We start from the raw sequence: 26,899 nt of genomic DNA on the forward strand, positions 1-26,899 counted from the left end.
GAGGAAGTCTTAGCTCCTACCCCCCACCCTCCCTGGCGCTTGGATGGGAAGCGACACAGTATGGGATTGTGAAATCCCTGCTGCGCTGTTGGGTATCTGGAGGGGGGAGAAGGGGGTGGGAGCAGCGTGGGGAATGCTGTGAGATGAGAAGAGCTCACATCGATGGGAAATGGCCCTGGCCCAGGCTCCAGAATGTGAGAGCCACAGTGGCCTGGCTGTTTTCCGGGGCGGGGGCGGGTGGCGGGACTGACAAACTTGGGGGAGAGGCAATTAAGACGCAACAATCAAACCAACCTTTAAATAGTAACTTTTAAAAATATAAAAACAGTTCAGTACAATGACTTTTCATTCTTTTTTTCTTCAGGAATAACTTTCTTCTACCCTCACCCTCCCTTCTGGCTAGAGCCTTAACAAGAGGTGGCAGATGGACATCTGAGACCCAGAGAGACTCTGGACGCCCCACGCACCCAGCCTTGGAGAGGCACAGGGAGTGGCGCCAGCCACCACATCCCATGCCCGGTGCACTCAGCTGGGGAGCAACCTCACTGAAGGTGGGTGGCTTTCCCTGGAGCCCCTCCCTCCTCCTCAGCAGACGGAATCACACATTACAAAATAATCCGTAAAAATGCAGTATAAAAATTATCTTCGATATGCTACATCCATGGAGAGCCCGCCACCAGGACTCACAGCGGCCTTTAGCTTTTCTTTAAAAGAAGAAGAAGAAAAAAAAAAGACCAAAAGGAAAAAAAAAACCAAAAAAAAACCCAACCCAAATCCTAACAACTCAGAACACGTTGGTACCAAAAGGTGGCACCTGCCAGAGGCGATAGTCTACCTAACCTGTTTGGGCCATAAGAGAGACTGCAATCTGCAAGAAATATCCACAGTGTGCCAGGATCTGTGTCCCCCTCTCCCACCCCCCAACCCCCACTGCTCTGCCCAGGGTGGGGGTGAGGGGGATTCTCTTTTCAGACTCACAACCCTGTAGGTTTATACACTTTCCCCCCTCTAAGGGGAGAGGAAGAGGCTGTAGGTGGGAAGGGGGAGAAGGCATTTTATAAAAGGACATCACTTCTAATTCTTTTTATTCAAATTAAAAAAAAAAAAAAAAAGCACCCACATCAGTTGCTATTTTTCTCTGGTAGCTCCCTGAGCTGAGTTGCTATGCTGTCTTCTAACTTTTTGTCCTTTTTAGGCTGTGTCCCAAGATTCAGAAGAGCTGGAGAGGGAGTTCCTTTGAACTTCCATTGCTCATAACAATAACTAAGTGTGCACCAAAGAGAAAGACCAGGCTGAGGAGGAGAGAGGGAAAGACCAAGAAAGAGAGACACAGAGAGGGCAAGAGGCAGCCAGAGTGCAAGAGACCACAGAAAACTCCGTTTCTGCGGGTGTCCGCCCGGATGGGCCCCCATCTCAGTGCCTTCCATCCCTCAGTCTGGCCGGCTGGTGCTCAGTCCGGATGCCCAGACCCCTGTGGAGGCACACACATTCCAGCAGGCACCTTATGGCAAACCTGGTTGCCTTTTCCACACTCTAAGACTTTTCTCCTCTTTCTTCAATTGGTTCCCCTCCCTGTCTCCTCTTCCCAGGTGAGAACATCTGTTTATTTAAAAAAGAAAAAAAAAAAAAAAAAAAAGCCACCACCACGAGTGGATTACAAATACAGCAGGCGAAATACATGGTCAGAGTTTCCGGTGGGAAGGGGCCTCCTCTCCCACTGATCAGTCTGCAATAGGAGTCTGTTATTTACATTTTTCACAAATCTTGTGCACTGCACAGTCGGCAAAGAGAGACCCCCCCTCCCCCAGCACAACAATGTGGTCCACTCCAGCACCCCCAACCCAAGGTGGGGGACAGGGCAAAAGAAAGGGGAAGAACAAACAGAGACTCATGAGCGGGTCTGTGGGGGAACCGGAGCCATAAGTCTCCAATAAATCTATTTGTAGCAACTGCCAGCATTGTTCAGGGGGAGGAGGAGGAGCAGAACCCTTCCGAGTCTGTGAGACACATCAATCCAGGCCCAGGAGTCCAGACCGTGACAGGGCACGCGCCCTTTCAGCCGGCCGGAGCGCAGCCCCGAATGCTCGGCTGCTTGCGGCCCATCCTCCGCCATCCTCAGGGCCCCTCGCCTGGGGGTCTCCCTGTCAGAGCCGAGTCGGTTTCTCCCAGAGTTTGACAGCTCTGCTGGAGTTCTTGTTTAGTAGATGACCTCATAAACTGTGGCCTTCTTGTCACCAGAGCCTGTTACAATGTATTTGTCATCCGCTGAAATGTCACAACTCAAGACAGACGAGGATTCTTTAGACTGGAGGAGGAAGACGAGGAGAAGCAGCAGGAAGGCGTGGGGTGCGGGGAGAAAAAAGACAGGAATTCATTTCCCAGTGCCCAACACCATCTCGATTCTCTCGGCAACAATTGCCCTCCTCTGTCCCTCTCTGATGCTCCGACCTGGAGCACAGTGCGGTGAAGAGGAGGTGGGGAGGCTTTAAAGCACCCATGAAGCATTTTCAGGTACAGCTCCCCTCCCGCCTGCTTTTCCATAAGGAAAAGCTCAGTAACAGTCTCCCACGTGATCTTTACAAAAGTTAAGTCATAATGATCAGAACAGGACGCTTTAGCATGAGCTTCTCCTCCGAGTTTACAAATAGGAAGAGGCATTTCCAAGCTAGGAGCTGGTGTCAGCAGCTCAGGCCCACAGCCTGGTGAGTTAGGAAAAGGATTGCCACCTGATGTTTGAAGCATGTGCTGTAACTAGAGACCCTAACAATGAGGTTTGACACGCGGGACACCAGACATTTCAGCCTGGGTCCAGAAAGCGGCACGTTGGCTGAGGGAGTGAGAGAGAACGCAAGTGTGTGTGTGTGGACGCGCCAGAGAGAGAGAGAGAGGAAGAAAGTGTGTGTGGGAGACTGAGTGTGAGTGAGTAAATGAGTGTGAGTTTGATCGTGTGTGGGAAAGAGTGCATGTGTGTGTGTGCACACGTGTGTGTGCCAATCAGTGCAGTATGGCAGGCCCCAGATCCTGGTAGATTATAAAAAGCCTCTTCCTTTCCTCCTCTCTTTCCTGTCCATGTCCCTGCTGGTGCTGAATGCAGGTGGAAACACTCACTCACTTAAGGAGGGAACACTGCTCTGGGCAAGGCTGCCAGGTGCCCAGCTGCCCAGCGCACCTCCTGCAGGTGCTCAGCATCCAGCCCAGAGCAAAAACATTTACGCTATTCCTCGACAAGCGCCTCGGCTTACAAGCCCTTGCCCTCGGGGGTCAGAAGCAATCAGTAGCAGATTGTGTGTCCTGCTGAAGTTCCCAGGTCCTTGGGAGAACCCATCTTGCTCCCCCATCAGGTAGGGGTGGGGAGGGGACCAGGGCAGGTCTGATCCTGGCTCCAGGCTCCTCCTGTTCTTCCTCCTGCTATCCTCACTCCCATCACCACCGCCAAGTTTCAACTCTGGGTGGAACCCAGAGGAGGACTCAGATGGTGGGCAGTACCTGGAATATGCTGGCTCCGTAAGGTGTCCTCCAGGCGTTGAGAAGGTTATCTTTCCCAGTGCTCACGAACCACTTGCCTGCAGGTGGGAGCCAAACGCATGATCAGGTTGTAGCTCACCGCCCTCTAAAGCAAGACCTGCCCCAGACATGGCCAGCTGCCATAGAAAAGCAGTGAGAACTGCTAACTAGTATGACTCTCCAATTTCGAGAGGCATTTTGCAAACGGGACATGCGGACACCTGGAGAAGGCCTTTCTCTGAAATCCAGGGGGAGGGCTGGGCGGGGCTAGGATGGGAAAAGGTAGGATTTGAAGTTCATTGCAGTGATAACACTGCCTCAAAAGATTCTTGTTAAAGCCACTAAGGTTGACTGGCCTTTCTAAATTCTACTACTGGAAGGCGACAGGAAATACTGAAAATATCCAAGCCCTGGGAGTCTGGAGACCTGGCTGAAGACGGCAGTCAGTAGGCGCCCTTCCTCCAAGCAGGCATTCGGCCAGGGCTCTACAAGTATTAAAGCCCTTATGCTCCCTGAAAGCCATGAGCACCATGCTATTCCCGACCAGAGAGAAAAATCCACTAGAGTTCAGAGAGGGTTAGACGTTCAAGACTGCACAGCTTGTCAGTGGAGGAGCAGACATTCCCATCCAAGGCTATCAGATGTCAAAGCCAGTGGTTGTAACCACGGAGAGGAACTGCCTGCACTGCTACTGTCCTGTTCCTTTGCCCCAAGCCTGCAAGAACTGGTTCTGGCCTAGTGTCCTGAGAGTTCAATAACTCATGGTGACATCTGCATCCGAGAAACAAGGATGTGGAACAAGATCACTTAAGGGTGTTGAAGGGGCACCAGCTCAGGGGTCAGGAGGTCTGGTTCCAGGGCCTAGCTCGTTCTATAAGCTTTGGGCCCCTCTTCTGTCCTGTTGGGCCAGGCTGCCCTGGGTTCCCCACCCCACTCCATCAGGCCTGGGCCCATCCAAGGCTCACCACAGTAGGCGAACTTGAGGGAGAGCACGCAGCTCTCGTGCAGGTGCAGCTGGTACTTGTCAGGCTTGGTGTGGTGCAGCACCTCCACGTTGCTGCTCTCCATGCCCACGGCCAGCCACTCCCCAGTGGGGCAATAGCCCAGCGAGAAGATCTGCAGGTGGTGGGAGGGGAGATGGACTGAGCTCAGCATTCTCTGCCCTCAAGAGGACGGCGGCTCCCAAAGGTGCTGCTCAGGTCCTCTGAGGCTCAGGGTCCCTCCCCACCTACCCAATAACCCAGGAGTATGGGAGGTCATTTTCCATCCCCATTTTATAGATGAGAAAGCACAGACATTTTGCATTCAGTTACTCTGTCTCTGAGACTTTTGTCTTTCCTTAAGAAAAAAGTGAGTTAAAAAAAAACCCACTAAAATATTAAGTATTTAAGATTAAAATATTAAAGTGAGGAATGCAAATAAGAAATAATAATCCCTGGCATTTACTGAATGCTTTCTGTGAGTTGGGTTTATGGCTATGGCTTTTAGAGGGATCAATTCAGGTGCCCACATCAGATGTAGGAGGGTGCTACTATTATTTCCATCTTGTGAATGAGGACGCCAAGGACAAAGTGCTCAATAGCAGCAGAGAATGAATCGCATTTCCACAGTTGGGCCAAATGTGTCCAACCCCAAGGTCATCTCCATCTGTTTCACTGCTGCTTCCTCCAGGAAGCCTTCCCAGATGGCTCAGGTTGGTCCCAAGTCTCTTGGCAGTGGCCACTCTGTGAGGGTCCCTTTGTCCCTGACCCAGCCACTGGGGCCCCGGAGGGAGGGAACACACTGCTCTTTGGGAAGGGAGGAGTCTCGGGCCGCACACCTGGGAAGTGAAGTCATGCTGCTGTAGCTGCCGGCCCTCCCGCAGGTCCCAGGAGCGCACCGTGTTGTCCAGGCCCCCTGTCCACAGTTTGGTGCCATCATGGGAGATGTCTATGCAGCTGGCCCCATCCGTGTGGCCCTGGAACTGCCTACGAAAGCCAAGCAGGGAGAAGGGTGAGTCCCAGGAACCACAGACTGCTAGGTGGCAGCCATCCCAGGGGCAGTCTGAGCAGAAGAGGAAACTAAGGCCCAGAAGAGTGCACTATGCGCATGGTCCCTTAGTGAGCTTGCAGCAAAGCTAGCCCCAGCCTCTTTCCAACCAGGGACAAGTCCCCTGGGAAATGGAGGGGTGGCAGGGGGGTGAAAAGGGGACCTCCCACCAGCCTTCTGAGACTGAATCCCTCCAGGGTGGGCCTCTGGAGGAGGTGGAGCTGGAGGCTCAGGAAGGTGAGGAAGGCCCTGGGGAAGCTACACGTGAGATGACTGATAAAGAGAATGCAGGGCCCCACTGCCTTTAGGACACAGCTCCTTAGCTCACACTCCACGCGCCCTCAATTTGCCCTCTTAATCTATCTCTTCACCCTGCATGAACTATGGGGCTGAGGCCATCCATGAACACGCTGAATAACACACACAGCCCATGTATACAAGAGTCAGCTGGGCCAGGCACCCGTCTGCCTTTGCACTGCGGCACAGTCAGAGGAAGATGCTCCACTGTCACTGTTTTACACAGGAAGAAACTGAGCCGCAGGGGTTCAGCGACTTGCACTAGGTCATAGTGGAGGCAGGATTCAAACCCAGCAGTTTTGTCCTGAGGCTTGTTTAGCCACTACGTGATGTGGCTTCCCAGTCGGGTCTCCCTCATCTGGTCTCTGGGCCTCTGCTCCCAGCCTCTCTGCTCGCTCCACTAATCTGACCTCCACTTTCCCAGACATGCTCCAGCTCCACTTTCTTCCCAGAGCCTTCTCCAAGCTCCTGGGCCCAATGGCCCTCCCTCCTCTGTCCCTCGAATAAGGCAGGCGGAGCTGTCTTTTCACCTGTGCATCCCTCATCCCAACAGTTCTGGCCACCCCACAGTGCCTCAGACAGGGCCAAGGTCACAGCAAACAAGACCAGGCAGGATGGGTAAAAACTTCCCCAGGACGAGGCACTAATGCTCCCTCTCCCGCCGGCTCACCTGACCAGGGTCTGGTTGTGCAGGTCCCAGACAGCAATGTTCCCATCGCTGCAGCAGGAGAAGCAGACTTTGGCGTCAGGGCTGATGGCCAGGGCGTAACAGGCAGGAGCCGAGGACGTCAGCTCGGCCTTGATGCGGGGCGTGGGCGAGGCCAGGTCCCAGATGGTGAGCGTGCTGGCCTCGCCGCCCACGATGAGCGTGCGCCCGTCAGGGAGCAGCTTGCAGGAGCGGATGTAATTGTCCCTGTTCTGGAGGGAGAAGGGGCAGGGCCGAGTGCTGCCTACTTCCCCTCCTGGGCACCAGGAGAGTCCTGTCCAGCAACACCGACCACCCTCACCAGTCCTGCTTACAGCCTCCCCTATACCCAGCAGCTGCCAGGCTGTCCCCATTCCTCAAATTCACAACCCTTTGATCTTTCATGAATACCAGGAGGTATCAGCCCCACACACAGAAAGCACAACTGAGGCTCAGAGAGGTTAGTCAGCTTGCCTAAAGTTGCTCAGCCAATATGATGCTGAGCCGGGCCCTGGGGCTCTCCCCTGTGGCCCAGGCTGCCCCATCCTCCTACACCAGCTGGAGGAGGTGCGGTGGCCCTGGGATTCTCACCAGGCAGTCCAGCTGGGAGATGGGGCTCTTGCTGCCTGGCTGGCTGATGTCCCAGATCTTCACGCAGCCCTTGCCACCTGTGTAGACGTGCCTCGTGGGGTTGCTGATGGTCACGGCACACACCACCTCCCCGTGGCTGAGTGTGTTGATCTGCCGGGCGTGCCTCGGGATGCCGGGGCCTGCCAGGGCGTCGTGGGGGAAGGGCACGGGCTGCATCTGCCCATCAGCGCTCACATGGAATGAGTACGCTCTGAAAAGGTGAGAACTGTCACTGCTGCCATCCACCTCGGCCCCTCAGAGTTCCCACAGGCCTGGGCCAGGTCACCTGCACCACCCCCAACTGGCTGCCCTGCCTCCAGGCCCCTCTGCTCTGAAACCTTTCGAACCCAGTAACCCCATGTACTGGGATGGCTCCATCAGGGTGGAGAGTGATTAACAGACCAGCTTTGATTTTTACACCCGGTTATATATTCTTGCTACAAATCAGACCAGAAACCCACAGGTGTCCTGGAATGCCCTTTCCCACGATCCATACATTCCCCCAACATGCCAACCCTGGAAAGGGCCTGGCTGAAATGCCACCTCTTGCTTTAGGAGCCAGTAGTATTAGGGAAGGGATCTGCTTGCCCCTCCAATAGCAAATGGGAAAGTGCGTGTCAGAGCCGGTGGGGAGCCAGCCTGGCCTGCCTGCTGTTTCAGGCTCTGGTGGGTGCCCTCTCAATCAGCATCTAGATTCTCGTGGACAATTAGAGGATTGTGTCAGGCAGTGTCTCGGCATTATCTGTAGGCTCAATCTTTTAGTTTCCTAGCAACCCAAGGAAGTGAAGGGCTGGGGAGAGTGTGCCCTCCAGGGGAGGGAAGCACTGCTGACAGAGAAGGGCCTGTGACCAACGGCACTGGGGCCTTCCCAGCAGGTCGAACCCAGAGGAGTCGGCAAGGCCCACCACAGCTCCAGGTGACTCGGTGAGGAATGTTCCTTCACTCCCAGCTCGGTGGCCATGTACTTAGCTGACCCCATGGCTCCTCTGTTGGAGGGAGCTTCTGTGGGTGCTCAGAAGTGTGGCTTGGCTACAGTTTCCTAGGGTTGCAACCAGCCCTCAGTGCCTCTAGACGGACAGATACCTTTCCAAAGGGACATGCACCAGAGCAAACCCTTGGTCAGGTGATGAGGGGCATTCTTGGAAGAGGGGGTAGAGTGCTCTCTCCTGCCAACCCTACAAAGCATGCAGTAAGTATAGCCAAAGCTTACGGTTTTCCTCCAGGAATGGAGGCCAGGCTTGAGGGGAGGCCTGTGGCCCGCATTGGGGGGTGAGGGTCAAAACCAACCTGTAAAGCAAGGCAAGACAGCCCTCCATCAGCTGTGCTGCCACACACCCCCACCCCTGCCTCCTCCACCACCCACCCGGGGTCCTACCTGCACGGCTCTGCCACTTTGTAACCCAAGAGTCAAGCTGAGCAGAGCAGGGCCCATTGATTCAGAGGAGACACAGGCCCAGGAGGGCCCGTGGCAGGAAGGGGGTGACAGTGCAGACCCCCACTCTGAACCAGCATCCTCCCTGTTCTGCAAGGCAGAGCTGGCCCTGCCCTACTTCTTTCCTCTCCTGTGGTCCTAGTGGGCCTACCAGTGGAGAGGAGGCCACCCCAGGTCCAGGAGGTAAAAAGGAAAACTGTCTCCTGAAAAAGGGCCCCTCTCCCTGCCAACCCTAACTCTTCTTTTTATTTTTATTTTTTTGAGATGGAGTCTTGCTCTGCAGCCCAAGCTGGAGTGCAGTGGCGTGATCTTGGCTCACTGCAACCTCCACCTCCCGGGTTCAAGTGAGTCTCCTGCCTCCACCTCCCGAATAGCGCCTGCCACCACGCCCAGCTAATTTTTGTATTTTTAGTAGAGATGAGGTTTCACCATGTTGGCTGGCCAGGCTGGTCTCAATCTCCTGACCTCAGGTGATCCACCCACCTTGGCCTCCCAGAGTGCTGGGATTACAGGCGTGAGCCACTGTGCCCAGCCCCTAACTCTTATTATTCATTCACCACAATAGAAAGTCTTGTAACGACCAGTCCCATCTATGAGACCCTTGCTCCACAGACATCACCTGACTCACCCTGGGATTCCCACCCCCCAGAGCTGGAAAAGCCAGGTGTCAGCCCCATTTCGCAGACTGAAAGGGAGACTGCCTTGCACAAGGTCACAGGGCAGTTCACAGGCCAGTAGGGGACGGAACCCTGGTCTGCTGGCCCCAAAGTGTGTGCCCTTCCAGCCAAGTCTCAATTGTTTCCGATACACCTTCCCACAGGGGCAGCTGCCTGGCCTTGAGACCCTGAGGGGCCCCCTTTAGCATGTGGGGAGCACCCCTCCAACCACCACCGGCTCCCCACACCGCGCCCAGTCCCCAAGAAAGGAGCCAAAAGGTCTACGTACAGCTCCAAAGCTCACCATTGGCGATCGGCCGTAGGCAGCGGCTGCAGCAGCGGCGGCGGCGCTCATCTGGGGTGGGATGTTGTGGAGGCCGGCGTAGGCGCCAGGACTGGTGAGGGAGCCGTTCATCTCGTGGTGGCTCATCATGGCGAAGGGCGCCGCATAGGAGCTGGTGATGGAGATGGGCGTGCGCAGAGCCGAGGCTGCAAGGGATGGGTGTCAGGGAGGTGGGCCTTCGGGGGATTGGGACATGGCCATGGCCACCTCACCCAGCAATAACCCTCCCTGCATTCTTAAGCTGCCTGCTCCAGGCAGCCCTCTCAGACTGAACCCACCCACTGAGATCCCTGCCTTCAGAGCCAAAGAAGCTTAGAGCTTGGCAGATGCACTCACCTCTTTTTACAGAGCAGGACATGGAGGCCCAAACGGGCTTGCTTAGAGCCTTATTGGACTAACGACAGGGGTGGGAACAGATCTTGGGAGCCCTGACCTGTCTGATGCTGCTTTCATGTCTGGCCCAGCAGGGGCCCCAGAAACCCTGGCATCACCTCCTCAAATCTGACCGCGAAGTCCCCAAGGGCAGGCCCTGGGAGACACTGCCTGTGCTCTATCCCATGTGTGTGTGTCACCCCTGCCCTGGCCAGGGGCAGACCCCCTCCCCCCAATCAGATTAACCCAGCCCATGGTGCCTACCCATTATACCTATCGGGTCCATGCCCGGAGGTTTACCCGGCATCGACCTGAGCCCTGGGGTCGTGCTGGTGCCTGGAGTTGGGGCGTCGTTCCTTGGGGTTGGTGTGTTGGACTTGAGCCCAGGGGTGGAGGATTTGTCATTCTGAAGAGAGGAGATGCAGAACAAGGGAGGCCATGAGGCTTCCATTCTCCTAGGAGCCGGGCACAACTGGTGCCGGTCCCAATGTGAAGTGCAGAGCTAGCCCCTTTTGAAGCTTCTGCTGAACAGCCTCTCAATCCTTGCCCAACCTTGTTTGGCAGGGACTGGGGTGATCACTCCCATTTTACAGACATAGCAACCGAGGCTCAGAAATGTTAACTCATTAGCACAGGCCCAGCAGGCACAGGAGGTAAACCGGGGCCAATCACCCATCCAGCTTCTTCCACTCCACCCCTCTGCCTGCCAATCGGCACCACTCCAGCTCCGGTCCCTGCCGCTCCCTTCCCACTCCCTTCCACCCAGACCCCACATACATGACCAAGGTCTTTGGTCTTGGAGGAAGGTGTGCTACTGGAAGAGGCCACCGAGGCGGGGCTGGTGGGGGCATCTTTTTTCAGGCTACGGGCCTTGTCCAGCCCATTTTCAGGAGGGGAGTGTGCTGGGCTGACCCGGGGCGTTGCGGGGTCCTGAAAACACAAGTGATGCAGAGATGCACTGAAAGCAACAGCTAGCCTTGAGGCTTCCCTGCTCTGGGAGTGGGAAGAGAGAGAGCATGGGTGATGGGAAAATGAGCTTGGCTGAAGACTGGGGGCCCCACAGTGAGGAAAAACTAACTCTTAACCATCTGGTCTGACTGAGGCCTAGGGAGGGTGGAAGGATGATCTGCTCAATGTCAAACGCAAGTTCAGGACTTCAATCAGCATGGCTGGGTTTGGCCGAGTGTACATGCTCTCCAGCTCCTCCTCAGGCCCCTGAGGCTGAGCCCCTGGGGGGACGGAGGATCACGGGGAATAGAAGATGGCCCCTACCTGGGATCTTTGGGGGTGTCTCTCTGGAGACCCACTGCAGGAGGCCCTCCGGGCCCATAAATGCCCGGACACCATGCAGCAAAGCCCTGCCCTGCTCCTCTTGACCCCCTGAGACCCCAAGACTGGAGGCCTTGTCTCCCTGCTCAGGCTGCCAGTAATACTAGAACAGACAGAATAGATCCCACCCTGGGGAGGAATAATTCCAAACCATCCCAAACCAAGAGCCCCCTTGCGACCGGGCCTGCCCATACCTCATTGGAAACATCCACCACCAGATCATCACTCTTGTCCCCATCGCTGTCCTGAAACCAAGAGAGAAGCCAACTGGTCAGTAAGAGGCCACACTTTCCCCACCCCTGACTGAGCCCGAACCACCCTGTCCTTCTACTGGCCAGGACCTGAAGCTGGGCCAAACCTCAAAGTCCATGCTTTCTACTCCAGCCCTGCCCTTCAACAGGCTCCACTCCAGCTCAACACGGTCTCCCTGTGAGGCTGTCCCCTAGCCCAGGCCCCAGGTTACTCCACTCCTGTACCCACTGGGCAGCCGCACTGACATCCGCTCCATCATAGCAGTTCTAAGCCCCTGCCCCCACAACCTGCCCTTCTGCTTCTCTCTGAAGCCAGAACCTTCTTCCCAGCTGGTTTTACATCCACCATCCTTCACAGTCAGTGTGCTGCTCTCACCTGGTCATTCCCACCCGTCTGTGTGGGTTGGTAACTTGCCTCCTCTCACAGAAACACAGTTGAGTGTCCTTCGGGTGCTCAATGTGTCCAAAGCCACACAGCAGCCATGTGGCTGAAGAGGGCTGGGTGCAAGACCACTGAGGCCCTGCACCATATCCTCCCCTTCCCTCTGTCCCAGCTCTCAGCCCTGCACAGCCTGACACAGGGGAAACGAAACAGCCATGCTTCCACTAGGGTCTCATGTGCCGGGGGCATCCCATTTAAAAGCTAGTAAAAGCCATGACTGGGTGGCCAAGTGAGTGGATTCCTGGGGCCAACTGAGAGGACTGTAGGGTCCACATTTTGCGGGGCACTGGGAGCAGCCCCTTAGAGCCAAGTGGGATTCCGGCAGCACCATGACAGCAGCATGGGGTTGTTGGCCTGTCTGTGGGAAGAGACCCCATGGAGGCCAGGACGACCTCCCCATCCACCTCCGCCCCACAGTGGCTCGCATGCTCACAGTGTGTTGTGAACTTCACCCTAGCCCTGTCCCCACCCTGCCCTTCTCAGTAGGGCCCCCTATCGCCACCTGTGCTTCTCTGACTCACTGCCAACCACAAGAGGACCTCAGCCACAGCTTGGGCCCTGCAGACACCCCCTGCCCTACCCAACAGAAACCCCAGTGGTGCCACGGCACCTTGGACGTACATATCGGCTCAAGCTGTCCTTCTCTTCCGCCTTCCGCTTCTTGGCTTCCATGCTGTAGTCCGCAGAGCCCCGGTGCTTCTCACTGGCCCGGAGGCTTTCCGAGGGTGACACAGAGTTATTCTGGAAGGAAGAAGAGGGTTCGGGGTTAAAACTTTCTGCTGCGTGTAACAATTCACACATCCACACACAGCTAAGTGCAGGTGACATGGAGGTCAGGGGAGGGAAGAGAAGCTGAACTCCTCTCTGCCCTGCAGATCGTGGCTCCATCAGAGCCTTGCCAGGGAAGCCTTCCCCACTCCCCTGAGACTGAATCCCCAGGAAGATGTCCTGGGCGCATCCCCAATTCTCCTTTGCAGCTCCGCACTGCTATTAAATAATTAACCCTGCAGTAAGCCGTCTGCCTTCTGGCCTGTGAGACTACGCTCCGTGAGGGCGAGAGTCACCTGGGTCTCATTCACCACCCATCTCGGGCTTGCCACACTCATTTGCTCAAAGGAGGGATAAGTGGAATTTGCACTGAGTCTTGTAAGATGGATCTGAGCTGACAGGCGGGGGCCATGAGCAATACTTCATTTGCTGAGCCCGACAGGAAGGGGGAGATTGATAGGGAAGGAGGGCGTCAGGCAGCCACCAACTTCCAGTGGAGATGAGCAGCCGAGCATTCTGTGTGAACACCCCCGCCTCCACGGTGAGGCTGTCAGCAACTCTGGAGAAACACCAGGGTTGTAAAAAAAACAAAAATGCCACGTCATGAAGCCTTTCCCTCTGACAGACAGGAAAAGGAGCAAGGGCAGGGACAGTCACTGCCTCTGTAGCCATCACCAAGTGGAGACCCCGAGAGGTTGGCGAATGTGCCCAAGCTCCCCTAGCAGAAGGTGGCACAAAGGGAACCCCAAAATTTCCTGAGTTCTCCCTCAACTATAAAGCAAATGAGGATGAGAAGCCTTTGGGATGGGAGGCCTGGGAAAAGGGAAGATGACGGAGCAGTCCCAGGGGTTGATAGCGGTCAGAAATCACCATGTGGCTGTTACCACTGAGCTGAGGAGCAGGGAGGGAAGTGCAACTGGCAAGGGCATCTGCCAGCAAAGCTCTGTGCCCAGAGAATAATATCAGGACCAATGCTCCCTACGATATTGGTGAGGTTTACTCCTTTCTAAGAGTCCAAACTTTACCTTCACCCACCCACCAATTTCCGAGCAGCTGCCCTGGGTCAGCCCTGGTGCTGCAGGCCAGGAGTGGCAGAATGAACGAGACACCATCCCTGCCCTCCAGGAGCTCATGGTCCAGCTATGATGGAGCTGGAAGAAAAGGACAGGCCATCCCGGGTCCCAGTCCCCATGCAACACAGGAGGTCACATGGAGACCCAGAGGGACATCTGTTCAGAAGAGAGGAGCATCAGAAGGCAAGTGGAATGAGGCTTCACTTCTCTTCTCCACTTTCCCAGAGGCCAAGGGTGGCTCAGGGGCAAGGGCCACTTGGAGGGAACGGGGCTGGGCGGTATTCGGTGGGAATAGTGCGGCAACCAGCCTCAGAACTTAATTTCCTTTCCTAAGTTGGGTTCTGGGCAGCCCTACCCTGCCAAGTTTCTGCCTGAAGCAAATTAAAATGGCAGAGTTATCAAGCCTTGAAGAAAAAATGGAGGTTATAATGGAACTACAGCTCAACCTTCCCCACAGCCGTGCAGGAGCGGTGGCGATGCGCGCACAGCCGCAATTCAATTAGCTGCTGCAATCGCCGGCAGAAAAATCACCGTCATTTCATTTCCTTTCCTCTGACGGCGGTGGCCACCCTGTGCTAAGCAGAAATGCTTCCAGCCCCTCGCACTGGCTGGCCCTTGCAGGCGGGCGGGCAGGGGAGGGGGCGTGCGGCTGCTCCTGTGTCTCCTTGCGACCCGGTGCTCGGCTCGGGAGAACAGCGAGCTCTTTCTTCTCATTCAGTCAGGCTGAAAACCCTCGCCGCTACCGGAGAGTCATGTCAGGCATTTAGCGGCATCGATCCAGCCCGCCTCTGGCTGGCAGGCGGCCAAAAAACTAAGTATTTTTTATTGCTTCGGCTAGGCAAGGAAATATGAATGAAGCTACCACTAATTGGACTCCAGACTAACCCCTCTGGGACAGCTTCCAGCCCGTCCCCCCATCCCCCCTCCCACTCTGACACAGCCCTGTCCTTCCTGCCGTAGGCCTCATCTGTTGACAACCTGGTTTCCAAAGCCTGATTATTTCAGTCTACACCGCCCCTGTCACCGTCACCACGCCACATGCCATGCGCACAGCCTCGGCCGAGCTGCCCACTGTTGCCTCTGCCAGCAGCTTGATTCATTCCCACTGGAGTTTCCTGAGGCCCATGTGGGCCATGCATGGACCTCAGCGAGCATGGTAAACAGCCCAGTTCTTGGGGGTTCCTGGGGGGGGGTCTTTTAGCAGAAAACTTTCACAGATAGGGGCACGAAGCCAGAAGCCAATAGGGGTGAGGATGAGGTAAAGACTCATGCTCTTTAGAGAGTGCTGGGCTTCCCAGTCCCCCTCCAATTCCACTGAAGTGGGTCCCTGCTAGCCAGGTAATCTGGATCCTCAGTCAGGTTATAACGGGTCTTCCGAAACAAAGCTGAGAGGTTGGTCAAGCAGGAATTATTCCCATGGTATGGATAAGGAAACTGAGGCTCAGAGAGGCCAAGAGAACTACACAGGGTCTCATAAAGCTGGGACCAGACCTCAGCCTTAAAATGTCCAATCCAGGCCTCCTCCTATCTAGGCAAACTGCCTCTCCGAAAATGCCACTGTTAGAAGATCAGTACTGAGGCAGTGAACATGGATTTTCAGCTTCAATGACTCCTCTCTTAGGTACCTAGCCATTCCTCAGCCCAAATGTGGTCCTAGATTTCTGAGCATGTAGGCGGGGCAAGAGGCAACGGACGCCAGCCTCACTGCTAATGGGAGGTTTAAAAAGTCAGCCTGGGTGGGGGGAGGGCCAGGAAGGGAAGGAGGGCTGGATTGGAGAGAGCTGCGCAAGGAAGCTGCTGTCTAGGTGGTTAGTTAACTGCCTGACCTTCCAAGTCCTACTTAACACGAGGTAATAACCAAAGCCATCCTAACAGATTAGATGGCCCCAGATACAAGGACAGCGATGAGGAATAAAATAGCTTTGCTAATCGCTGGAGGATTTTTTTTATCCAGACTCCACTGCGCTTATTCAGAAGGCTTATTCACTTGAAACAGAACCTCGGAGCCTCAGTGTGATCAGAAAGATTTACAACAAATCTCAGAGCTGGCAGACACGCAGGCGGCCTGGCCTTAATGCTAGCCTGCTAGCACTTTCTTAAATCGAGTGAAAGCCCAGAGCAGGGAGAAACTGCAGGCGTTTGAAGGGAATGAGGAGGATGCAAGATCATACAGGAGGCATCCTAGCAGGGGGGTGGGTAAAAACCTTGGCCCTGAACATGGGACACCTGGGTCCTTAGCCCTGGGTTTAGCCCAGAGACTCCACAAAGCCCCTCGAAATGGAAGATCCAGGGCTGGTCAGCTGACCTCTCAGAGTATCACCTCTCATATGAAAAGGAGTTAGCGCTCATTTAGCCCAAGCTCTTCATTTGACAAATGGCAGACCCAAAGCCTGGAGAGATGAAGGGCTTCCACAACTGAAGGTCACTCTCAACAGGTGACGACAGCAGCTCCCATTTTATGACAGTAACTACCCCTCACCCTGCCACTGGCTCTGGACTAAGACATCAGCACTGAAGCTCCCAGCTCAGCAAGAGTAAACAAACAATAAAATCCCTAGTTACAACCCACAGAGCAGAAGCGGGAACCCGGAAGCCAGCTTTGGATACCGACTGACTGGTCTCAGGCCCACGTTTCTGGGAGCCCCGAGTCCCACCTCCTCCCAGCACCCAAACACCCCTCCGGGTTCCAGAGTGCCAACACTTACCGCACTGGATTCTCTCTCTTTGGGGAAGGCAGGCCAGGACAGGAGGAAGGTCAGGCACCCCAAGACAAAAAGACAAAAAAGAAAGGAAAAAGGTCAGTCTAAGTCCAGCTGGTTTTTGTGATTTGCTAGTGCACTGCTAGTGCAATGGGCAGAGGGCCTGGATCGCTGTCTCCGTGGATCAGCCAAGGCAGGGCCATTAGGTGGCATTTCTCAGTTTGGAAATTTGCCACCCAAATTCCAATGCTGCCCCCATCCCTCTAGTCCCCAGGGTGGGCAAGGGAGGCCCAGTCCCCAGGGTGGGGAGGGTAGGCCTTTGACCCAGTTCTCCCTGTCATGCCAGAGGGCACCAAGTTTACTCTTTAGCAGGCTAGGGGTCTTAAGATCAGAAGCTTGAGAAGGATCATGCCATATAAAATACCAGTAGGACCTGGGAGTTAAGAACTTTATTGTTTAAAAAAAAAAAAAAAGGAATTTAACAGTGGTTTCTCTAATTTTGTTTTAGAAATTAACACCATTCTCTGATTCTTTGTCAGGATGCCCCTAAAAGCTGAAGCCTCTGAAAATTTGCCCAGCTAAGCACTAGCTCCCCAATTCTCCTGTCTGCTACGGAGAGGCCCCTCTTCCTCTGCCAAAAGGACCATCCCACTATAAGACAAAAAAATGTAGCCTCCAGTTCCGGGGACTGGCTACCACCCTGTGGCCTGGGCCAAGGCAGGATGGTGACATTCCTAGGTGGTCCCTAGTGCTCAGAAGGTGTTGGCTACGTGCCCCAGTAAATACCGTATCTAAGGGCAGAGTGCATTTGGCACCAATTTTTGAAAAGGGCCTCCCAGGGAGCCAGGCGTTTCTCTTTTCTGATCCAATGAACCACTCCTGAGGCCAAGCTCGGTGCAGCTTCCTGGGTCCTCATGGTAGGGGCTGCAGAGAGGGTCAGAGAACAAGTTCTGACTCCAAGTCAATGTGATCTCTTGCTGGGGTGTGCACTACCCCCACTTACAGGCAGCCAGCTAACAAACCTTTACCCGAGCACTGACTGTGCACCTTTCCCAGGTTTCTGCATTGGTGAGACATAGATGTAAGGAAAACACCCAAGAACTTGGCACCTGTCCTAGGGAACTAATGATCGTGGTGAGCACAAGACATTTTCCAGGGGTAGAATGTAAGACGACAGTAACAAGGACTTAGCTTCGGCATCCCAACTCTTAAACTCTTACAGGAACCTGAAAAAGCCCCTAGTCTGACCAGGAAGGCATCCTGAAGGGGTGGACTGCGGCTGGCCCCTGAAGGACAGGCAAGGGTGTTGTAGGAAGATGGGAGCGAGCTCCAGATGAACAGACAGGGTCTTCAGGACAGAGAATACCAGGTCCACACCAAGGAGTAGGAAAACGGGCATGGGATGCGGACGGCACTGGCTTCCATGCACCAGGTATCAACAGATGACTCCAAATCCTTGGTAACTCCTGGTCCTGGGGCGACAGCACTTGCTGGGTCCACTCACTGTGAGGCCTATGAGCACCCATGCCCACCCCTGCCCCGCCCCACCCTCTGCCCCAGCCCAGCCGCACCTCTGTGGTCGAGTTCATGGTGGTTCTTCTCATCCTTCACCGTCAGATGGGCCTGGCTGCCCAGGGCGCCCAGTGCCAGCAGCCCGGAGCTGCTCCCTGTCACTGGGGGGATTCCTGGAGGCTGGAGACCTGACGGGTGGGGTGGCAACTGGACCGGGGGGCCGTGTGTGGCATGGGAGAGGTGCTGCGCCTGGAGCTGCTGCTGCTGCAATGAAGTCGGTGGTGAGTACAGCTGAGCTGGGGAGGGCAGGGGAGGCGTGGCCACCTCAGGAAGGAGGGAGGGAGTGGCTCTTCCCATTCCTCTTGCTCCTTCATTGGGTGGGTGGCAGGGGGAAGCACCCCCAAAACCTTTGCCCCCAGCTCAGTTCACATGAATGTCTCGCTGAAGGAAGTCTGTTAATAGACTGTAATGTAAAGATTTATGTCTTCAAGCACCCCCCAACCCCCCGCACCCCAGTTTCACGAAGAATTTCTCAATGTTTGTTTCCAAGCCTGAGATAAATAATGCATGCATTTAAAAAACCACAAAGTCATGGGGTTCCCTCTGAGTCGAGAGGGATCCATTTTTAAGCTCACAGCCCTGGCAGTGTTTGCTCATGCGTACATGCCTTCAGCATTAGCTGCCAGCATCTTCCACCCTGAGGCTGGACTCTGGGGAAGGCTCCTTATTTCTTAGGAACTCCAAGCCTGCCTTACAGAGCAGGGGCAGGGCAGGTCATCACAGCAAAGGCCCCAGAGCCAGATGATCTGGGGGCCAGTGGAATGAGAGCTAATGTCACCGGACATCAGTGGTGGAAAACGGGGTAACTGGAAGAGTGGAGGCTTTGGAACTAAACAGAACAGGATTGAAATCCCAGCTCTGGCACTTCCTAGCTGTGTGGCCTGGGGCAGGTTACTTCAAGTCCTGGAGCCTCAAATTTCCTTATCTGTAAAGAGGGAAAGCAGCAGACCCCAGAGGATTATTGTAAGATAATGTGTGCAGCAGCTCATGGCACACACCTACTAAGCCTCATGGCAGTAGCTAACATTTACAAAGAGTTTAAAATGGATTCCTGAACCCTTCTAAAAACTTGCCATGCAGCTAGTCAGTATTATCAACAACAATGCAATTCTCCCTGTCTCCTCCCCAGTCAAGGACTCTGCTGCCCTGGCTGCAGAGGCTCAACTTCCCCACTCAACACTAGCCTCAGGGGCTTGGGCTTCTCTTTCCTCTCCCTTTGCCCCACCCAACTTCTTCTCCACTACTGCAAGAGAAGTTAGGTATGCTGGTATCCACCTATGCACACAACTTTCTTCTCAACTAGTACAAGAGAAGAAAACTAACATTTACTGAATGCCTGAATGAATGCCTGGGCACCTTCCAACCACCTGGCAAGGGAGGGGTTGTGGCCATTTAATAGATGCTTAGGGGGCTGGAGTAGGTAGCTAGTAATTGGCCAAATCCCACCACTAGTAAATCTGTCAACCACCGCCCCTCATCCAAAGAATGTTCATTCCTAAGAAGATCCCCAAAGCAAGAGGGGTTGGTGGAGAGTGCCATAGAGAATAGATCTGAGAAGCTTCTAGATCTCACACCTTACTAAGGGAGCTCACCTGTCAATATGAGATGGTTTTCTGGCAACCGCAAACAGGTAACAGAACACAGTGAAAAGGCCCATGGCTCCGGCAGGAGGAGGCAGTAAGCATTTCAGGTTACGGATAAAGGGTCCTACTCTCCCCCAGCTACGCTGCAAACTGCCCACCTGGCCTCATCCCAAAGTTAACGGCAGCCACAGAAGCCATGGCACTCCTGGACCCAGAGGGCTCCCTTTGTCACTTCTGGGTGAAAGGCTGGCACTGCGGCCGTCGCTCAAAGCTGTCAGAACACTTCTGTGATGTCTGTTGCTAGGCAGTTCATGGGCACTGTCCCAGGGTGGTCTGACCCCACATCTGCACTGAGACACCACGGCAGACACAAAGCTATGGGGGCCCCTGGAGCCAGCATCACAGAGTCCAACGCGGAGATCCAACCCCTCCCAGCTAAGAAACTCCAGCTCCTTTAGGAAGGGCGCTTACTCTGAGCTCCTCCACTTTTTCTAAGAAAATGTAATTTTTAATATCTTATTACAAAACTAATACATGCTCATTTTAAGAAAATATTAAAAATAAGTAGACGTTAAAAAGTTTTTTTAATTACCCTTCAATCCTACCCTCGGAAGATTCTACTGTTAAATCTGCCTAGGTTTTTCTTTATGAAAATCTACACATTTCAAATGTATTTATACAGAAATGGACTCTTGTGAACCATACTGCTATACAGCTTGATTTTAATTTAGGAATGTTCTGAAGAAATTTTCTTGTCCTTTTTAATGGCTACCTAGTATTCCCTGGTGTGGTTGGACAATACAACTTTATCTGGATACCTGGTTTTAAAATGAGTCTCCAGTAGGGCCCCTTTGTTTAGACAAATTGTTGGTAGGCCTGTTAATTCTGCTGGTGATAACTATTTAGTAAAATCACTGAAAGCAAGGGCTGAGGTATTTAATCCACATTTTATAGTGCAGAGCCAATAAGATCCCTTGAGGAAGAGACAAAGAAGAGGAGGGGAAGGAAGGCTTCAAAGAAGTAGCTTTGGGCCTGCAGACACAGCTAACTCCTTTCATGAACAAGTCTGTTTCTAGAGAAAATGTGCACTGAACATTTGTACCCAAGAAAAGATGGAGTTGAATAGCGCCACGCATCCTGACTCTTATCTTACCAGGAAAGGTCTCTTCTCCTACCCAACCTTCTAGGCTCAGCTTTGTCCAGTTCAAAGGCCATCTCCTCTGAATGCCCTCCCACCTCGGGTCAGAATGGATTTCTCTGTTCTAAGAGCTCTAATGGCACAGACAATGGAGCCAGGCAGAATAAGGCAGACTTCCAGCTCTACCCTTTATCAGCTATGAGTCCTTGGACAAGTCAGCCGACCTCTCTGTGTTGTGCCAGGATCACATGTGTGACTATGGGTAAAAATGGAGCAGGTGCTCAATCTTAGCAAATGGACAGATCCCAGGTGTAAACTGTTCCTTTTGCCTTTGTGCACTGCTTGGCAACCTGTGAGTTCCAGAAACAGAGACTGTGTCTTCTCCATCCTAGCACCTCTAACAGTGCCTGGCATGTTTGCTCAGTACATGTCTTCTGGGTAAATTAGTGAAAATTTTGGAAAAGGTATATGAAGAGGCTGAGAAATGGTGTTCACAGGTGCCAACCGCCTCCCAGCTCCATGCCTTCCTTCCAAGGCCCAATTAGATGCAGCTAGAACAGTTAGTTGGGACAGGAAGCATCAATGGGGTCATGAGGTGTCCTGCTTGCCCAAAACATGAACCAGTGAACCAACGTCAGAAACTTGGAACAAAGGCAGCAGCGGCGGTTTGGCGGACAGTGGCTTTCAAAGCTGTTAAGCTTCCAAGGCTGAGAGGCTGGTTTTCTGCCTTAGTGTTGTCAGGTAGGAGCGTCCTCTTTGCAAAAGAGAAAAGGAATCTCCCATGCAAAACTGAAGCATTCCTCATCCCTGAGTGCAAAAGCAACCTGCTGCAAAGAGCCAGAAACTCCCTCGAGGTCTCCTTGGGGTGGTTTGAAGGCACAGCGAAGACCGGTCCAGCAGACTCTGGGAAGCAGGGACAGGAGAGCCAACCTCCAAGGCTCCTTCCTCAGTGCAAGAGCAGATGCCAGGGCTTGTCGGACAGAGGGTCTGCTAACAACAATCTTGGGTACAACAGAGCGTGAAACGAAGATTTTTCCCTGACAGGTCTGGGGGCCAGCGGGCAAGGCCCCACCTGACCCCTGTTCCTATCACAGCTCAGCACCTCCGCAGGCAGGCAGGCACAGCTATCCTCAGGCTGTATTACTATCCCCTGCAACACGTCTGCTGGCTTCAGAGCACAATGTGCTCAAACACAGTGATGTCTGAGTGGGAGGCTGATACTGTTTTCAACTGGGTAGCTTTCCCCATGGCAGAGAAATGGAATCAATTCCACAGTCAGAGACCGCCTGTCTCCAGCTTATACCATTCCTTCCAATATGGGAACTTCTCTGTCCACAGTATGAAAGGAAGTCAATAATTCCCTCCTGCATCCCTAATCCCAAAGAGGGGCTAGGAGCCTGGAACCAAGCCCATGCATGGGCTTTCACTTTTCCCTCCTTGAACTTCCTGCCAGAGCACATATAGGACAACGAACATGTACTCCACACAAGTGATAAGCGCCCGTGGCCTGGCTCAGAAGGTGCGGTCACTTCCAGGAGAGGTTGAAGGGAAGATCTTGCTTGCAGAGTATGTGTAATTGGATTACGCACATCATGCCTTAGGCCTTCGCTAGGTGATTTAATGCTGCATTTCTCAGGTTCACGATTTGGGTTGAACTTAGTTAAGCTGTTTAAGCATTTCCAGAGCCAAGACCCGCCAAGGGCTCCCACCAGAGGAGTCAAAGACAGGGTCCTGACTGCGTAAAATGAACACTTCCTGCCCTCCAAGGACAGTGAGAACAGCTCCAGGCCTCCGACTGCTCCTTCTCTTTCACATCACTCAGGGGGCACCATAGCTCCACACGCATTGAGCTTCTGGGGTTGGTAATAGCTTTTAGTGCTCACAACAACACTTGTGATCCCCACTTCAGAGATGGCGAACAGGCTCGGGAGGCTGAACAGCTCCATGAAGCCAGCAGCAACCAGAGCCCAGACTCAAATTCAGCATTACCTCCTTCCACCACGGCTGCCTGGCTGAAAGACGGATCCTAAGGCACATTCTCACGGCCATCCTTTCCCTCATACAAAATTCAGTCAACTGAATGCAGCTCATCCACATCCTGGAGTGAATGCCTTAGGTATAGCTTCAAAATATCCTGTGTATTTTGTGACAAGCTACAACATCCCTCTTCCTCTCCTCCCTCCCACTTAAAAAAAAAAAATCAAGTCAATGCTCTGTGACTTTTCCCCTACTGTTAATTTCCAAGGGAATGAAGACCAAATTGTCAGTAGGTAAGCAGATGAGACCTCCTCCACTTTCCAGTCCAAAGATCTTGGGCCATGATACAGCAATGTAAAAAGAGGGTTCCAGAAATGGGTGATACATCGGCTCACAGGGTCTTAAATCTGCTTGGGAAATATAGATGCTGCCTTCTGCAGGTTGCTGACCAAGTGTCAAATTTCCCTCCTCGTGCTCAGGAATCTTGTCCTACTAAAGCCCCTCCTGTTAATTTGATCCAAGAAGCATGTAACAGAAACAGGGCTACTGTAACCAAGTCTTGCCAGGCCCCAGCTGGAAGAGAGACAATCTTCCACCTCTCTTCCCTTGGTAGACACTTGAGTTCCCTGTGGTCCATCCAGCAGGGGAGTGGGTAGGCTTGGCTCGAGAGCCTGGTTCCCTCTATCTGTCTTTCCTTCCCCTTTTCACACACACCATCCTGACCTTGGATCCTGCCCTTTCTCACCAGGAAGGAAGACCCCAGGAATACTCTAATCCTCATGATAAATATGCCACTAGCTACCTTCCTGCCAATGCTGGAGGTATCTGATTTCTCTTTGAGTTGAGCTGAGCCACGACCTCAGAATCTTTCAACTCCAGTGAGCAAGAAAGCCACTCAACAATTAGGGCAGATGGAGAAACTGAGGCCTGGAGGAACAAAGTGACTTGCCCAAAGCCCTCCTCTAAGTCCAAGACCAGGGTGCCAGGCTGTGTCTCCTTCCAGAGCAGCAAATCCAACAGTGCAGTGGGGGTAGCCACTGAAAGCTGCCAAGAGCCTCTTGGGACCCTCTCTCTCCTGCCCTTTCCTGCTGGGGCCAGGATGCCCGCCCTTTTGCTCAGCCCATGGCTCTGCACCCCGTTATCCTTCTTCACCTCGCTTCCCAGAGGCAGCTCACCTGCAGGCTCACTCTCTGCTCTCCTCGAGCAGGAGATAAAGAACGCCCTGACTAGATTAGCGGCCTCCTTCACTGCAGTGCAGTCAAGCACGGCTCCCCAGCGCGAGCACACCTCGGCTGTCCGTAATTCCTGCCTTGTGAGGCTCTGTCAGGCGCAGTGATTAGACGGCTGCCTGCTTAATGACAGGGCAATGGCTGCATTCACTCGGAGCTGGAGAAGCAATTACCTTGAAAATGGGGGTCACAGGCCCCACTCGTTGGCTTTAATTGAATTCCAATGTCTGCCTCGAGCTGCCTCAACCTAACTTGTAGCTTCCTAAACACTACTTAAAGGAAGTACAGCTAATCCAAGCAGTGCTTCTCCCCCAATTTTGCTCCTTTCTTAAAACTTAAAAAAAATTATTTTCATAAGAAGATTTTAATTCCAAAGAGGGAGGCAGAGGGGGAGAGGGGACCCTGCTGTGGCCACCGCAGGGCTAGGAGGAGTTGGCCTGGAAACCTCAAGAAGATGGTTGAAAGGGGATGGGGTGAGGAGCTGGAAGAGGAGAAATGTCAGAAAACAGAATTCACAAGGTATGTCCCACCCCTGCAGCCCCCTGCTACCACTAGCAGAACCACCACCAAGCTGAGAGCTGGTCACTGAGACAGATGACACAGGCCACCCTCCAGGGCTGCACCAGGGCCAGGGGAAGAGCCCTGGGCTGTGAGTCAGCCACCTGGGCCTCTGGCCTGGCTTTGCTCCTAAACATCATAATCACTTCCCCTCTCTGTAAAACAAGGGCATTGAGCTAGATCAGAGGTCTTAACCAAGGGCCATTTTGCCTTCTACGAATATCTGGCAACGTCTAGAGATGTTTTGGGGTGTCACGAGTGTCGGGGTGTTATTGGCATCTAGTGGCTACAGGCCAAGGATGCTGCTGAACATCCCACAATGCACAGGATGGCAAAGAATGATCTGGACCCAAATTTCAACAGTGTCAGGTTGACGATCCCTGGGCTAGATGATCTCTGATGATACTTCAAACATTAAAATATCATGATTTCCCCTCTTGGGGTGCTGCCTTCCAGCACTGAACACTTCTTCACGTTCCAGTTTCAAGACTCCTCTCTGTCCATTCCACACAGTAGGCCAGGATTCAAACCAGGCCAATGCTTGCATCCCCCACCCGCCCAAGCAGCACTGAGAAGTGTCCCTATGGGCTCAGCCCAGAAGGACAAACCCACTGGGCTGCCTTCATCAAAGGACTCTGCAACCATCACGGGTCCTGACGGCATGATGGAAGGGCTGGTGTCCGTAAGCGTCATTCTGTGATTCCAGCCTCCCAGCATTCCTGGTAGGAGTCAGGAGTGCCCAAAGAGATGAGCCGGTGTACGTTCTCCCTTTACAGATAAAGGAACTGAGGCCCAAGGAAGAGAAGGGACTTGCCAAAGGTCACATGGGGGAAGAACCATGACTAAAACACAGACCTCCAGGTTTCTGCCCCAGGCAGAAAAGTCAAGAGTCATCATGTATCCCACCAAGCAGAGGAAAATTCTGGGGCCTTCAGTTCCACCTTGAAATAATGACTTCCCATGAGAACAGAAAGAGGAAAGAAGACCAACCAGGTTCCCAGAATGTTAGAGTTGAATCAGTCTACTGCTTCCCAAGCCTATCTACACTTCACAATGATCTAGAAATCGTTAGGAACACAGATTTCCAGTCCCAACCCCAGTCCTATGGAAAAGACCTCTGGGGCAAGTGCCCCTGAATCTGTACCGTCCAGAAGCTCCTCTGTGGACTGGGAAGCAGTGATCCCGTCCACCCCCTTCATTTCAGAGATGAAAGATGGACAGGTACACCCCAAGGGTAAGAGCCTTGCCCAAAGTCACACTAGAAAGACTCTTCTTCCTCAGGTGCTTATCTTAAATGTCACTAGCCTCACACCAAAGCAGCAAGCAGGAGAAAGATGCCACTTGAACCTAAGAAATGCATTAAAGATATAAGCCAGGTAGACCCAGCTTCCCCTTTCCACTAAGGGGCCAGTCCGGAAGTGGGCCTCACAGAGCACTCTTGGGTATGTCTTCCTGTGTAAAGGGGAGATGGGACTTCTAGAAAGTCAGGAAAACCAGTCTCGGCTCCCCAGCTGGAGTTCACAAGCATACATGATGAATGCTCAGCCAGGCAGCTTCGCGCATGGGACAGCAAGACGTAAACCCAAATTCCACAGCACGATGCACATCAACAGTACAGCAGAGACTGTTCTGATCCCAGGTGGCCAAAGAAGGGCAGACTTCTGCCAGGGAGGAGGCAGACAGGCCCCGGGGTAAGTGTGAGGAGGTGGCCAGGTAATGGCCAGTTGGCCTGGCCTTGAAGGTGACCCTAGGCCCCCACCCTCCTCAATGGCAAGGACACCAAAAGCCAGTAGAAGATGAGGCAGATGGCTGAAGAGGTGGATTTGAGGCGTGTCTGGCTCCCCTTTAGTTTGAGGACTAGGAGGCAACTGGGAGCCAAGGGGGAAACAGCCCTACATGGGTCCAAGCCCTTGGGGTGCTTGTAGAAGCCGGAGCTCTGCGGCCGCCATTCTTTGAGGCCAGCTAAGGTCAGGGTCAATCTCTGGTTATGATAAATGAGAGGAATAAAAGGGCTATACACACGGTAAGAGGCAGATTGGGGAGTCCACGTACCCCGATGATGGCGTTCAGCTCCGTCATGGTGACCTGCTTGGCGCGCTCCACTGCCTGCGCCACCTGCTGCTGGTGCTAGAGGGAAGAGGGTGTGCGTTAGATGCAGCCACTCTCCTGGACAGAGGAGGTCACGGGCTGTGCAGCACTGGCAGGGCCTCTCAGAGAGGTCCAGAGCAGACAGAGGAGCCCCACTGAACAGGCACAGGACACAAGTAGCGGGGAGGGTGACAGGCGATTTTACTTTCTCCTTTAGACCTTTTTCAATGAGCATGTATTAGTTT

At 53.6% G+C, this 26,899-nt stretch overlaps 1 protein-coding gene across 17 annotated transcripts in view; it reads right to left on the minus strand.

Annotated features, from left to right (window-relative positions):
• Positions 1–291: 291 nt before the first annotated feature.
• TLE3 (TLE family member 3, transcriptional corepressor) overlaps positions 292–26,899 on the minus strand; it is a 48,776-nt gene continuing 22,168 nt past the window's right edge. For 2 of the 17 annotated variants that reach the window (XM_009249972.4, XM_063716208.1), the window contains 15 exons: positions 26,589–26,693; positions 18,081–18,285; positions 16,516–16,532; positions 12,591–12,710; positions 11,471–11,521; positions 10,725–10,877; positions 10,212–10,353; positions 9,522–9,721; positions 8,355–8,431; positions 7,106–7,355; positions 6,500–6,747; positions 5,324–5,471; positions 4,470–4,620; positions 3,487–3,563; positions 292–2,305 (listed from right to left, as the gene is read on the minus strand). In XM_009249972.4, coding sequence (XP_009248247.1) covers positions 2,198–2,305; positions 3,487–3,563; positions 4,470–4,620; positions 5,324–5,471; positions 6,500–6,747; positions 7,106–7,355; positions 8,355–8,431; positions 9,522–9,721; positions 10,212–10,353; positions 10,725–10,877; positions 11,471–11,521; positions 12,591–12,710; positions 16,516–16,532; positions 18,081–18,285; positions 26,589–26,693 — 2,052 coding nt within the window. In that variant the 3' untranslated portion in view covers positions 292–2,197. The remainder of the gene's footprint in view (positions 2,306–3,486; positions 3,564–4,469; positions 4,621–5,323; positions 5,472–6,499; positions 6,748–7,105; positions 7,356–8,354; positions 8,432–9,521; positions 9,722–10,211; positions 10,354–10,724; positions 10,878–11,470; positions 11,522–12,590; positions 12,711–16,515; positions 16,533–18,080; positions 18,286–26,588; positions 26,694–26,899) is intronic. The other 15 variants (XM_054531635.2, XM_054531634.2, XM_009249979.4 and 12 more) reach the window with 15 other exon arrangements.

The sequence above is a fragment of the Pongo abelii genome, chromosome 16, assembly GCF_028885655.2.
Source record: "Pongo abelii isolate AG06213 chromosome 16, NHGRI_mPonAbe1-v2.0_pri, whole genome shotgun sequence".
In the NCBI taxonomy this organism is placed as follows: domain Eukaryota; kingdom Metazoa; phylum Chordata; class Mammalia; order Primates; family Hominidae; genus Pongo; species Pongo abelii.